Here is a 12,812-nt window from a genome sequence, read left to right as displayed (position 1 = left end):
CAGCCAGGGTCAGTGGCCCCTGATGCCCCAGGGGTGCTGCCCACGTGCAGGGATGCTGAGGAGTCAGGAAGAGAGAATTCACCCAGACTTGACACGATGCTGCATGCAGAGCAAGGAAGTTCTAGACCACATGCTCACTTTGTTTTGGAGGATGATTTCCTGGTTCCCTTTTAGTCAAGTTATTTCACATTGATGAAGACTGGAGCTTTCTCAAACCTGCCTTCTTTCCACCTCAGGTACAAGGTCAGCATGACTCAGAAAAGTTCCTTTCCCTCTGAGAGGTACTGAGGCTATAGAAATACTCTGAATGTGAGTGACTCAACTGAATTTTAAGGTGATTTCTTTTCTTCTTCCTTTTGTCTCATTTTTTATTTGTTATAGTTTTCAATTACCTGTTACAATTTGCTAGAAAGAAATGATCTCCGTTTTTAAAAAGCACTGCCAAGTTGTCACAAGTTAGAAGGTTAGATTATTTTTTTCTTCCCTCTAATTAGGATGGGCTAAATTATATTTAAAAACAACAACAACAACAAAAAACCCTTCCAGCCTGATTTGTTACCTGGGTTTGTTTTTTATTTTTATTTTTTTTTTAATCTTATTTCTTCTTTCTCTCTTATGTTTTTCTTTTTTCTTAATTCTTTCTTTTTCTTCCTTTCTTTCCTTCTTTCTTTGTATTTTTGTCTCTTTCTTTTTCTTTCTTCCTTCCTCTTTCTTTTTTCCTTCCTTCTTTCCTTCTTTCTTTCTTCCCTCCTTCCTTCCTTCCTTCTTCTTTTCTCTCTCTCTCTTTCTTTCTTTGATGCTAAGTGTCTTCTGCAGAGCTGCAACAAAATACCACTTTCTTTTCATTTTGGAGGGTGAGTTAATACCAAGTTTCTTTCATACTGCTCTAAGAAAATACCATAGACTGGGTAATTTATAAAGAAGTGAAATTTGGTTTCTCACAGTTCTGGGGATTGGAAAGTACAAGATCAAGGTACCTGGTGCCTTGTTTGGTGAGGACTATGTACTCTGGAGGGGAGGAATACTGTGTCCTCACTGGGTGGAAAGCAGAAGGACAACCTACTGCTCAACAGCTGTGTGAAGCTTCTTTTATAAGGGTCTTAATCCCATTAATGAAGGGAGCACATTCAGGATTCGATTGCCTCTGAAATGCCACCCCCCTCTTCCTACTATCACATTGGCAGCACCAGAATTTTGGAGGGGACACAAATCATGACACCAAATATTTTGATGTGGGACCCCTCCTAGAGAATCCATAAATGACCGCAGGATTTAAAGCGCAAATTCATGACAACATTAAAGTTGGTTACAACTGTCTGTTGTACACTTTATCCTAGAGGCTTAAAAGTATTTAGTAAAAATAATGCAAACAAAGTAGATGAAAAGTACACGTCAAAGTTTATTGGAGGCTTCATTTATAAAGCAGTGTCTCACAGGTCAGTCACCAAATCACAAGAATAGCTAACACAGAATTTAGGATTAAACTCTGAAATGAATAGTGTTTTCATTTCAAATAGGAGGAAGGAGACAGTGAAGAAAAAGTGATTTCGTTTAGATACACAAAGGCGAGAGGCAGCCAACTGTGATGGCTCACACCTGTAATCCCAGCACTTTGGGAGGCCAAGGTGGGGCGGATGGATCACCTGAGGTCAGGAGTTCAAGACCAGCCTGGCCAACATGACAAAACCCCGTCTCTACTAAAAAAAAAATACAAAAATTGGTTGGGCGTGGTGGCGGGTGCCTGTAATCCCAGCTCTTCGGGAGGCTGAGGCAGAAGAATCACTAGAACCCGGGAGGCAGAGGTTGCACTGAGCTGAGATCATGCCACTGCACTGCAGCCTGAACAACAGAGCCCGACTCTGTCTCAACAAAAACGAAAACAAAGGTGAGAGGGGTTGTCTTGACTGTCCTCACTGCCACCCCTCACTTGTAGATTATTCTCCACTAATATCTTTTGCTGATTCTGTGATGTAAGTGCAGAGTCCAGTTCCATGGCCACGATCATTATCTGATCCCCTAGTTTAAAACTACCCCGGAGCTGAAGACTTGTTGTTTGCTTCCTCAGGCTGTCGGTGGAACCATGGGGCTGAGTCACGTCTGCCCACAGCTGCTGCTGTTCGCATCCCTGGGCACTGAGGCCTGAAACTCCACCCTGGCAGGGACCAGCCCGACCCCCCTGGAGGAAATGGCTGGGCAGTTTCAGCAGCAGCAGATGAAAACTTCCTTCCTCTTCATCCAGCTGCGGGCTCCTCCAGCCTGCGCTCTCCCCGCCCTGTCTCCAGCCGCAACCCCAGGGGGCCTGGAGGAGGGACACAGTTTCCCAAGTCCCAGGACAGGCTTCTTGGCAGGCCCAGACCTCAGGCGCACACAGGGCTCAGCTGCCCCTCCTTTGAGGCTGCTGCAGAAGGCAGGCCCTGAGACGGAGGAACCAGCTGCTTTCACTTGCTCTGCTCCAAGGGAAAAGAAGGAAGGGAGGAAAAAATCCCAGGATCCCGATGTAAGCAGGGGTGGCGATTACAGATCCCCACATTACAGGCATTGCCAGGCCCCTGCCTCCAAGACACTGGGCTGGCTACAGCCCCGGGCATGGAGGCTTCCTAGCCCAGCTCCCGTCATGACTGATGAAAGCAGCAGTCCCTCCATGGGCTGGAAGCACTGGCCAGTCACTTCTGCCACCCAGGACCTGTGGGGCATGGACCCCCGATGCAGGGATAACTTGGGATGCTTCCCTCCAAGGGCTGTCCTGGTCCACACTGCAGATGGAGAGGAAAAGAATGTGCTGAGGAGAGGTGCTGAGACCTGCCAAATACTCCCCGGGAGCTGTAAGGAGGCCACAGGTCCCACAGTGCAGGCGACAAGGGCACGGCTCTACAGGTACTGTCCAGCTGTGCACACCAGCAAGGGCTGCCCAGCCCCGCCTGCCACTCTGCCTCTCAAGGTAAGAACTCGCATGGCCTGAAACCCAGCAGAAGAAAGGGGGCCAGGGGACAGACATGCTACCCTGGCCCCCAGTTTCTGGCATTGGTTCTCTCCTCTGCTTGAATGGGCCACACCTTGACAGCAGAGATACCCACGAGCCGCAGCCTTCCCAGGCCTGGCGTTGGCTCTGTCCTCTGCCACCTTCCAGGCCAGAAACATTTGTTTGGAAGGAGGCAAGGATCAACTGTTTCCCAAGATTTCTGCCAAAGATGGGAGTAGAAAAGTCAGGCATACTTTATGGGGGAACACCAGAAGGAAGGACAAAGGAGGTACCCAGACATTTATTGGGCCCTGTGATGTGCTCGGCATTTTCTCACATCCTGTTACTCCTCTTAACCACTTTGAGAAATAGAGCTCCACAGCTCCAGTTTCAGAGGAGGGGATGGAGATGTGACTGGGCAAATATCCTCCCCACCCTTGCAGAAAGACAAGGGCGAAAGCAAAGTCTGTTCTCCAGAATGGGCATTAGGAACAATGGGGGAGGCTCCAGGGAGCTGTGGAGGTTTCCAGAACTGGAGCACAGCCTTGGAACTCAGCCACACCCTACTGTCATCCAGGAACACCTGACTTTGCAGGGCTCTTATCTACCTCCCATCTCCCAAACACACCTAGACCACCACCACCAAATGGATGTGCAGCCTAGGATAGGAGCCTCCGTTCCCCATCTGGAAGAGGAGGGCAGCCCTGTGTGGCCTCCAGGGTCTTTTCCAGCTTTGTGGGCTCCTGTTTCCAGCTCTATGGGCTCTGCCTCTGATCACGGCCTTGCCTGCCCTTGTTAGCATCTCACATTCCTTACTTCTGGCCCAGCCTTCCCATCGTGCTGGTGTCTGCAACCCACCCTCTCCCCCCAGCTCAGGTGCACTGTTCTCAAAATGGGTGGACAAAAATTAAAAGTATGCATTCAGCTTTCTTTTCTCACAGTGTGGACATCTTGCTATCCTTTGCATGTGTGTGAGCATGACGGTAGAGGGGAGGAAGGGTGTGGAGGGTGGTGGGATGAGATGGAAGGAAGAGGGGGGTCATTGGACTGTTGAGGGTTAGCATGGAGAGGAATCTCAGGGAAGTCACAGAAGAAATGAATGAAATTCACAGCATCTGGCAGGGGCCTCTCATGGGCTTGGAGGGGGTGCCGCTTCATCTGAACACCATGCCCTCTCCTGCAGGCTTCTCACGGCACCCTTCCTTCCCTTTTCTAACAAGGGCTTGCATAACCACAGTTAAGAATCGGGGAGAAAGTTCTCTCCAGAGTAGCACTCTTGGAGGAAGAGATGCTAGCATGCTTCCTTAAGAAATAGTTTACATTCCATCCTAATTCTTGCATCTCTTATTTCCTACCGGGATTTAGGAGGAATGACAAACCGCTGCGTCAGAGCCCATCTCTGTACGTGGGGTCACACAGTCATTGTTTGTGTACTTCAGTGCTGGCCTGATGACTTGAAAACCTTATCTTTTCCCACTCTTCCCTCCCGCCTTTGGGGCATAAGCTGAAGCCTCAGAGCTGTTGCCATTTCTCTGGGGAGAGGCACTTTGGGAATTGGTCCAAGTGTGTGGATCTCATCCTTGTCCACCTTATTCAGACCCCTCTGCAAATGGGCCCCCGACATCTGCTCGGTCTGAGTTAAAGGTTGCAGGATTCCTGGCTAAAAAGTTAGAAGCCCCAAGTCCGAGTCCTTGTTCAGAGCAAGCCGCCAGAGCTCTCTGAGGCTCAGTTTTTCCATCATGAAAACATTGATGACGTCCCCTGCTTCACACCGTGGTGGAGATTTGTGGGGTAAAGCGAAAGGGGCCCTCAGTAGTCCTAAGGGAGAAAAGAGGAGAAGCCAAATCAATGAGACACCAGGGAGGACCAGAGAACCCATGGAGTCAGAGGTGGTCAGACTGTATGATTCCCTCTGCCGTGGGGAGAGAGGGGAGTTGGGAAATTAGCCCCCTCGGATGCTGTGGGTGCGCTATGGCTATCACTCACCAGGGAACCCCCGCCCAGGGTTGGGTGGTAGACAAAGCAACACAATAGTTTTTCCATCTGTCCAGCCCTGGACAGATTAAGGTGCTATCTAGACTTGAAAGATGAGTGTGTGAAAATTACTCAATCCTTTCATGTTTTGGAATGTAGCTATATGAGTTGTAGCAAAGTATCCAAAAGCTGATTGATGAAAATATAATATCTTCTTGACCACTGTGGATGCTAACACCATCCATCCCCCACAGTGGAAGCTTTCAGTCAATGAACTCAGGGAAAATGTGCTCAGTTATGTTTATTAAAGGGGAACGTCAGTTGCAGGGAGGGAAACTCCATTCCTACACATGTACAGTAGACTTGAGGTCCTAGTATCAACTTGGAAAATCCTGGATCTGAAGAGTAAACTTTCTTCTTTGCAGGATTCGAAATGGCTCAATGTATTCTCTCCATGATGAAACATCGCAGGCTCCAGAGTAAAAACTGTTGGCTTGCGTCTTTCCAAGTATTCTAAGGAACGAAGAACAAATCTTCATTGGTTGGTTCTTAGTTTATTCTATGACTAGGCTTTAGTAAAAATAATCAGAGCGTTCTGTGACCTGGACAGCTTCCATTGCGCTACTTCCTCTTATGAAAATCTCAAAATTCTGCAAGGATGTATGTTATTATCAACCCACTTCACTGGTGAAGGGACAGATGCTTGCGGATGGTCAGCAACTCCATGGGACTAGGACGAAGTAGCCCTCAAGTTGTCTGCTCCGAGGCCAGGGCTCTCTCTGCTGTGTTTCACTGTCTTTCTAGCTAGCAAGATTTCCTTGGAAGTAACCCTACATTTCCTGAGGCCTGGTGGTCTGTACTGTGCTCCTAATTCCTCTGGTGGAGAGGGTGGGAGAAAGACCCTCAGGACTTTAGGTCTAGTGACCTAACCTTATGCGAATGAGTCCAGCCAGCTTTCTAGAAGCAGTGAAGGCCTAGGTGTGGGGGACGTGGAGACTCAGCTCAGGGTGGTGCCAACGGAGGGCTCTAACATTCGCATGGTGAGTCTGTCAGTGTAAATCAGAGAATGTTCTATGGGTGGGGGCCAGAGTCTGCCCAAACCATCTCCTGGGCCTCGTGTGCTGCTGCCCCTCTGTGGGAACCCAGGGAACTGTTCACATTTGATTTGAACTTGGGGCTAAAGGTAAGAAGATACGGAAAGCAGACCCAACTCAAAAGAGAAGGGGGAAAAGCTTTGTCTCTCATTGTTTCAGGACATTTCCACATCTTAAATTTTTTTTGCTAGGTCTTCATATTTTACATATTTTATGTCTTAAAATAGCAGTGACTTTTGGTGTATAAACAGCCTTAGAAAATTAGTGGTAAATATGTTTTTTAATGTTGCTCATTTTTACTGACCTCAATTTTATCTATGGCTTTAAATATCCAAAAAAATTGACTGCTCTATTTTGGTCTTCCTTTCTCCCTTCCTCCCTCACCATCGGTCCTCAAAACCAATCCACTTTTTGAGCTTTGATCACTAGCTTGTAAGAGTGTTCAGGGTTTAGGAGACAGTGAGGAAATGAGCATACCAGGCAAGGAGCCAGCAGGGGTTTGTGTGAGAGTGAGACAGGCATTGGGACATCATTCGTTTATCTAATCAATGGAAATGCAGTGGAGGTCTATTTTCTTGTTTGCAGACACTGTCTAGCAGACTAGGAAAAATAGTGTGAACTCTCTGTCTTTGATTGCTCTTCCTTAAAATCAAACTAATGTCTGAAATGTAAATCTATAAAGTACATTACATTTTGGGTAGAAAGTTTTTGTTTAATTTACAAGATGAAAAAGAAGCTCTGGTTTTGCTGGCAAACTAGCTCTGTGGGCTCTGACAACTCACTGAACAAAGCTAGCTTCTCTCATTTTCTCCAGGAAATCTTTCTACCTTAAGAATTCTATAATACCTGTGCATCTATGAATACAGAAAGGGAACAAAACTCTTTAAGGAAAGATAAGTATTAAAACAATTTATTTTGGCCAGGTGCAGTGGCTTACGCCTGTAATCCCAGCACTTTGGGAGACTGAGGCTGGCAAATCATTTGAAGTCAGGAGTTTGAGACCAGCCTGGCCAACATGATGAAACCCCGTTTCTACTAAAAATATAAAAATTAGCCAGGCATGGTGCCGGGCACTTGTAATCTCAGCTATTAGGGAGGCTAAGGCAGGAGAATCATTTGAACCCAGGAGGTGGAGGTTGTAATGAGCTAAGATTGCACCACTGCACTCCAACCTGGATAACAGAGCTAGACTCTGTCTCAAAAAAAAAAAAAAAAGAAAAGGAAAAGGTATTTTCATCTATCTCAGCTTCTCTATAAAGATTCATTATTTTGTCAAATGACTTCACTACAGAAAACTTACATATAGAGTGAGCTTACCTTTCTTAAGGAAAACTGGGATCTATGAGGAGCCAGACATTCACAGATATGAAAGAGTCAGTGCTTTCTTTGAACAGTAATGCAAATTCCCACCACAGAATTTGCAAACTGTCTGTCCTGTAATGGTTCTAGTTAAATAAAGTCCCTTTCTACAAGTTGAACATTGACTCCCTGGTCTACTTAACCCCCAGGAAGCAGTCACTTACCTCATTAAAGGTAAACCCTTCATTACTCAAGCCTATTCGACTTTTCTGGTCTGTCATAAGTTTAGAAGTTGTTTTTCTCATAAAATAGTATTCTAGACAATTCTGTCTTTATATTAATTCTACTTGGTGAGTTATTTAGAATTTTATAAAAGACACTAGAACAAAGAACGAGCATGCACAAATGCTCATATAGTAATTTTAACAGAAATATAGATTAAATGTGCAGTGAAACATCCATTTTAAAAGATTCTGGTATTTAGGAGGCAGTATTGATGGGATTGAAAAGCTTATCTTTAGTTCATTTTATGCTTCATTGGTTTTGACACAGATGTCTTGATTTATTACTTGAATAAATAAAGCCTGAGATAGTAGAATGGGTTTCAATCCTTTTTCATCTTGTGATTTGCCTTGGTGTTCCCATGACAACGTTCTCTTGCTCTTTTTCTCTCCTTACCCCATCCTTCAATGTTCACACACAGGAGTCCTGTGGATCGCTGTATAGGGGCAATCCTCCTGGAAGTTCAGCATCTGGATCTACCTATAGGAAGCAGAGGGCCAAGAGTGCAAGGACACCTTTGCAGCTGTGTCCCTGCAACATGTTGAAAAGCAATTGGATTGGGAGCTGGGACACAGGGACTCAATGCAACTTCAATATGTCAGTTGTCTTGTTTTCATCTCTCCTCTGCTATCTTCTGCTTGCCTGTTCTTCAGTCTTCTCTGAATCCCTCTTTGTCTTTCTGCCCATCTGCTTACTCATCTCCCTACTCCACAGGGAGGAATTTGACCCACACCACTCCCAGGTTTACATGTCTTCTCCCTAGAAGACAATCCAGGCTAAGACTGAAATCTCTTAGGCCTGCATCCCTGGGAAGAGACTTTTTGGTCTGATGTGGGCTGGTACCCACACAGTCTACTATGGTGGGCACAGAGGTAGGTGCGGCTCGCATTGTGCTAACAGGGGTGTTGAGATCCTGAAGGTGGTTATGCCATGGAGGTCTGGGAGAGGGACGACTCATAAAAGTTGACAGGGAACAGAGAGCAAAGGAGGAAATACAGACAGTCAACCCAATCAATGCCCAGAATTGTCAGCTGAGAGTGTAAACCGATTGCTTTGTATAAATGTTCTATCTGAGCTGTCTCCAATTTTACATTTTGAGATTAAATTATAGGTTAATGTATAATTAATATAGAATCTATAAATGTACTATAAAATTATACATTTTATAGCCTTTGGGGAGATTTTTAAAAACAGCATCCTTGAACTTTGTAATATAGTAGAATAAAATCATTACCTGATGTAATTTATAAATAGATTTGCTTCCACAATCTGCTACTGGTTATGATATGGTAAAAAATTTTCTCTTGAAAGACTTTTTTTTCCCTGGCTTGGCTCGGTGGCTCATATCTGTAATCCCAGAGCTTTGGGAGGCTGAGGAATGAATCTCAGTTGAGCCTGGGAGTTCGAGGCTGCAGTGAGTTGTGACTGTGGCATTGCACTCCAGCCTGGGCAACAGAGCAAGGCTCTGTCTCAAAAACAACAAATTTTTTTTTTCTTGTAGATTTATAGAGACTATAGGATGCTATGAGACTTACAAAAGACTTAGTGCAAGCAGGTTGTGTGGTGATCAAATGACTATTATGGATTTTGCTTGTGGTCTCTTCAACTTTACATCAGTTCTCTGGGATTCCTGAGCCAGTATTCCAGAAGTCAGAACACCAAAAAGTTGGAGATAAGCCACATTCCCTGAATTGGGTTATACTGAGCCTTGAACTGTACCATATGATTTAGCGTGTCTATTAAATAAGCATAAATAAGCAAATCTATTTATAAATCACATCACACAATGATTTGATTCCAATATATTACAAAGTTCAAGGATGTTGTTTTTAAAAATCTCCCAAAAGCTATACAATGTATATTAGCTTCCCTAAAGTCTGAGAGAGCTCTGATAGAACATTTATACAAAGCAATCAGTTTACACTCTTAGCTGACAACTCTCTGCGAATGTTTCTAGGCAAATGAAAAAGGTGGGCAAATGACAAAATGTGGCTATATGGAGTTGACATTGTCGGATAATGGCAGGGCTGCATTTTTTTTTTTTTAGGACGTCCACCTTCCTTCCTTCTAAAGTCATCAGCAGCTGTGACTCTTTTTTGGCTGCCCTTCATGTTGTGCTTATTTCCTGTGATTATATTTAGTCAATTTTAACTTTTTGGAATTAAACTTTCAATTTTCAGGATGTGTGACTTTGCATTAACCTTTCAATAACCAGTTACAGCAGATTACGAGGTTTAAAAGCCCCAGGGAGTTATTCAAGCGCTTAAAATGTTATATCATTGAAAAATCTCATTTTATCTGCAAGGAGCCTGGCTGCTCTTCATTGAGTTCTCACTGATTGTAGGATGCAGTATCAATGAAAATGTTAAACCATTTATCTCATGTCACAGATATCTCAGAGAAGTCTCAGGAGACTTTGTTTAGATAGACTCAATCTTCTCCATAAAGCATTTCCAATATCCTACGACAATAGCACAAATAATAAATAAAAACAATGGTGAAAGGAAAATGGTAATAAACAATCAAGTCTAGGAAATATATAAATAAAAGTCAAGGTCAAGGAAAGACGAGGTTGAGATTAGAAAAACAACCAGAAAGTCCGTCCCATAAAGTCCTACAGAACTGATATGTTTGACATTCAGACTTAGCTCTGTGCTTCCTAGCTACCCAAGGTCACAGAGTTGCATGGGTAGGTATATAGCGCTAATTGTCAGAAGGGTGGGGAGAGAAGGAAGGGAGGGAGGAAAGAAAGGAGTAAGGATGGGGGTTCTTTTAAAATGTCCCACAGAAATTCTCTTTAAAAAACAAATTTTGCTTGACCTTTAAAGTAACAATTTAAAAACATTTTGGATAAAAACTTTTCTAATGAGCATTTAATATTCACTGTGTTTCTGTTTCATTAAACATCATACACACAACATAATTTAATCTGATAATGTAAGTAATCACTCTAGTCTTGCTGCTGGTACCCAAGTATTGCTTGGTACCCTTAGGTCTTTAAGACTATTTGCCCTTATATTTAATAAAATTTTATATTTGCCCCTGTCCCGCTAGTACTCTGTTCTCCAAGTTCTTTTTGCTTTTTAGCAGTTTTTCAGTTTCCTCTGTTCTGGCCTATCTCCTCACACTATTATTCCTATGCCTACCTCTAACATCCTTTTCTAAATCTACTACAGGCCAGGAAACTAGAAAACACATTTGTTTCCATTGTAAGGCAAGTAGATCCAGCTCTACTCTAGGCTTTAAACAACCTATAAAATAAATATTTTCACCTGAAATAAATCATTCCTACTTTTCTTTTCATGCCATTTGAGAAAGCTCATAGAAAAATTCTTTCTTTTCTCATCCTCACTCTTTTTTTGTAAGTGAACTTTTTCTTAGCATACTCTGCAAATTGCCCTTCCACCCTCTTTTTTATTGAGAGCATCCTCCATAACAACCTATCTTCTTATATTGTTTTGTGAACCGCTTCTGGCTGGCGCCTGCCTTTTCTTCATTTATTAGGTTGCCTTGTGTTTATAGCCTGTGAAGCTCTTTGGAGAAAAAGTATTACATAAATCCAATTAGAAGCTATGTATTCAAAGTGAATGCAGGAATTAAATTGTTGATTACGTGTAAGTTAACGTATGCATTATTAAATTACTTATTAAATGTTTCTCTGAGTCCTTTATAATACATATAGAAGATTCTTTTTCTGCTTTCTATAAGCTTTTAGGGCAGATAAACATACATGCAAAGAGGCATTTTAAAACATACAGCAAGAAACACTGGTAGTATATTTACAAAGGTTTAATACTTTAATCAGTGCAAGCCTATAATGGGGTAATTACTGTCCAAGTTACTATCTGCACATCATAATTGAGGGAAAAAGTCACCATTTGTATTGCATTGAGTCAGAGAAGAGTCTCAGTAGAGATGCACTTCAGGGGCCATCAGATTGAAAGAGGTGAAACCTTGCCGAATTGAAAGAATGTAAAGAGGATTTGCATTTTTGACTTCTCCTGAGTTCATGTGTGAATTTCATAATTCATTAGGAAAGAATATAGCAGCGATGTGATCATAGACACAAGGAGTGAATTGGTCTGAAACCTGAAAATCAAGATTAAGGTTTGTAGGCTGTGTGCAGTGGTTCATGCCTGTAATCCCAACAATTTGGGAGGCCAAGGTGGGAGGATCATTGAGGCCAGGAGTTTGAGACCAGCCTGGGCAACATAGTGAGAGATTATCTCTACAACGAAAATGAATCTATTTTAAAAATTAGTAATTAATGGTCAGGCATGGTGGCTCATGCCTGTAATCCCAGCATTTTGGGAAGCCGAGGCAGGCATATCACTTGAGGTCAGGAGTTCAAGGCCAGCCTGGCCCACATGGTGAAATCCTCTCTCTACTAAAAATACAAAAATATTAGCCAGGCATGGTGGCCCACGCCTGTAATCCTAGCTACTTGGGAGAATGAGGCAGCAAAACTGCTTGAACCTGGGAGGTGAAGTTTCTAGTGAGATAAGATCACACCACTGTACTCCAGCCTGGGCAAAAGGGCAAGACTCCATCTCAAAAACTAATAATAATAATAGTAATTAATTTTCAGAAATATTTCTGAGTTATAAAATTATACCTTTTATTCAAAGGCATAAGAATAAACTAAAAATAGTAAACTACATGTATGGAAAACAATACAATGTCATAAAATGAAGTACATATTTCAGCACAAAAAATATGCATCATTTAAGACAACATTGGAGAATTTGAAATCCAGATTAGAAAATCTGGATTTTCTAGATTGTGTGTCTGTACATGAGAGAGTGGTGGCATCCCCTGGACCTGGGAGATTTTTCCTCATCCTGGAAGATTTCCCTTCCCAGGTGCCAGACAGTGATGGCAACCGAATAAGGCCACCCTGCAAGACGTTGCTAAGAGACAGCAGAAACACAGCAATGGGCTCTGTAAACTCGATCCAAGCCAGTGACTCCAAAGCTGTTTGCTGGTCAAACCGTGTTGGGAGTTGGGGAGCTGAGGTTGGTTTGAGGATGCTGCTTTGGATGAGGCTCCCAGTGCAAGGACTGCAATCTTGATGCAGCACATAAACAATTCTGATGTTTGAATAGCAAATCAGAGCAGGTGATTCAATTGAGAATAAGTAGGCCATGATCCCCGAACAAAAATACGATTTGGAAATTTGTGACCCCTCTTACAATATGTCAGTT

The 12,812-nt window shown here is 43.2% G+C and overlaps 1 protein-coding gene across 1 annotated transcript in view; it reads left to right on the top strand.

Annotated features, from left to right (window-relative positions):
• The first annotated feature begins 2,103 nt into the window (after window positions 1–2,103).
• Window positions 2,104–12,812, top strand: part of PSD3 (pleckstrin and Sec7 domain containing 3) — a 565,834-nt gene continuing 555,125 nt past the window's right edge. Inside the window, exon 1 of the mRNA XM_033226836.1 lies at window positions 2,104–2,938. Within this exon, the coding sequence (XP_033082727.1) occupies window positions 2,186–2,938 (753 nt within the window). The 5' untranslated portion in view covers window positions 2,104–2,185. The remainder of the gene's footprint in view (window positions 2,939–12,812) is intronic.

Source organism: Trachypithecus francoisi, unplaced genomic scaffold (genome assembly GCF_009764315.1).
Source record: "Trachypithecus francoisi isolate TF-2019V2 unplaced genomic scaffold, Tfra_2.0 Contig01440, whole genome shotgun sequence".
In the NCBI taxonomy this organism is placed as follows: domain Eukaryota; kingdom Metazoa; phylum Chordata; class Mammalia; order Primates; family Cercopithecidae; genus Trachypithecus; species Trachypithecus francoisi.
This window is presented reverse-complemented; position numbering and strand designations above follow the sequence as displayed.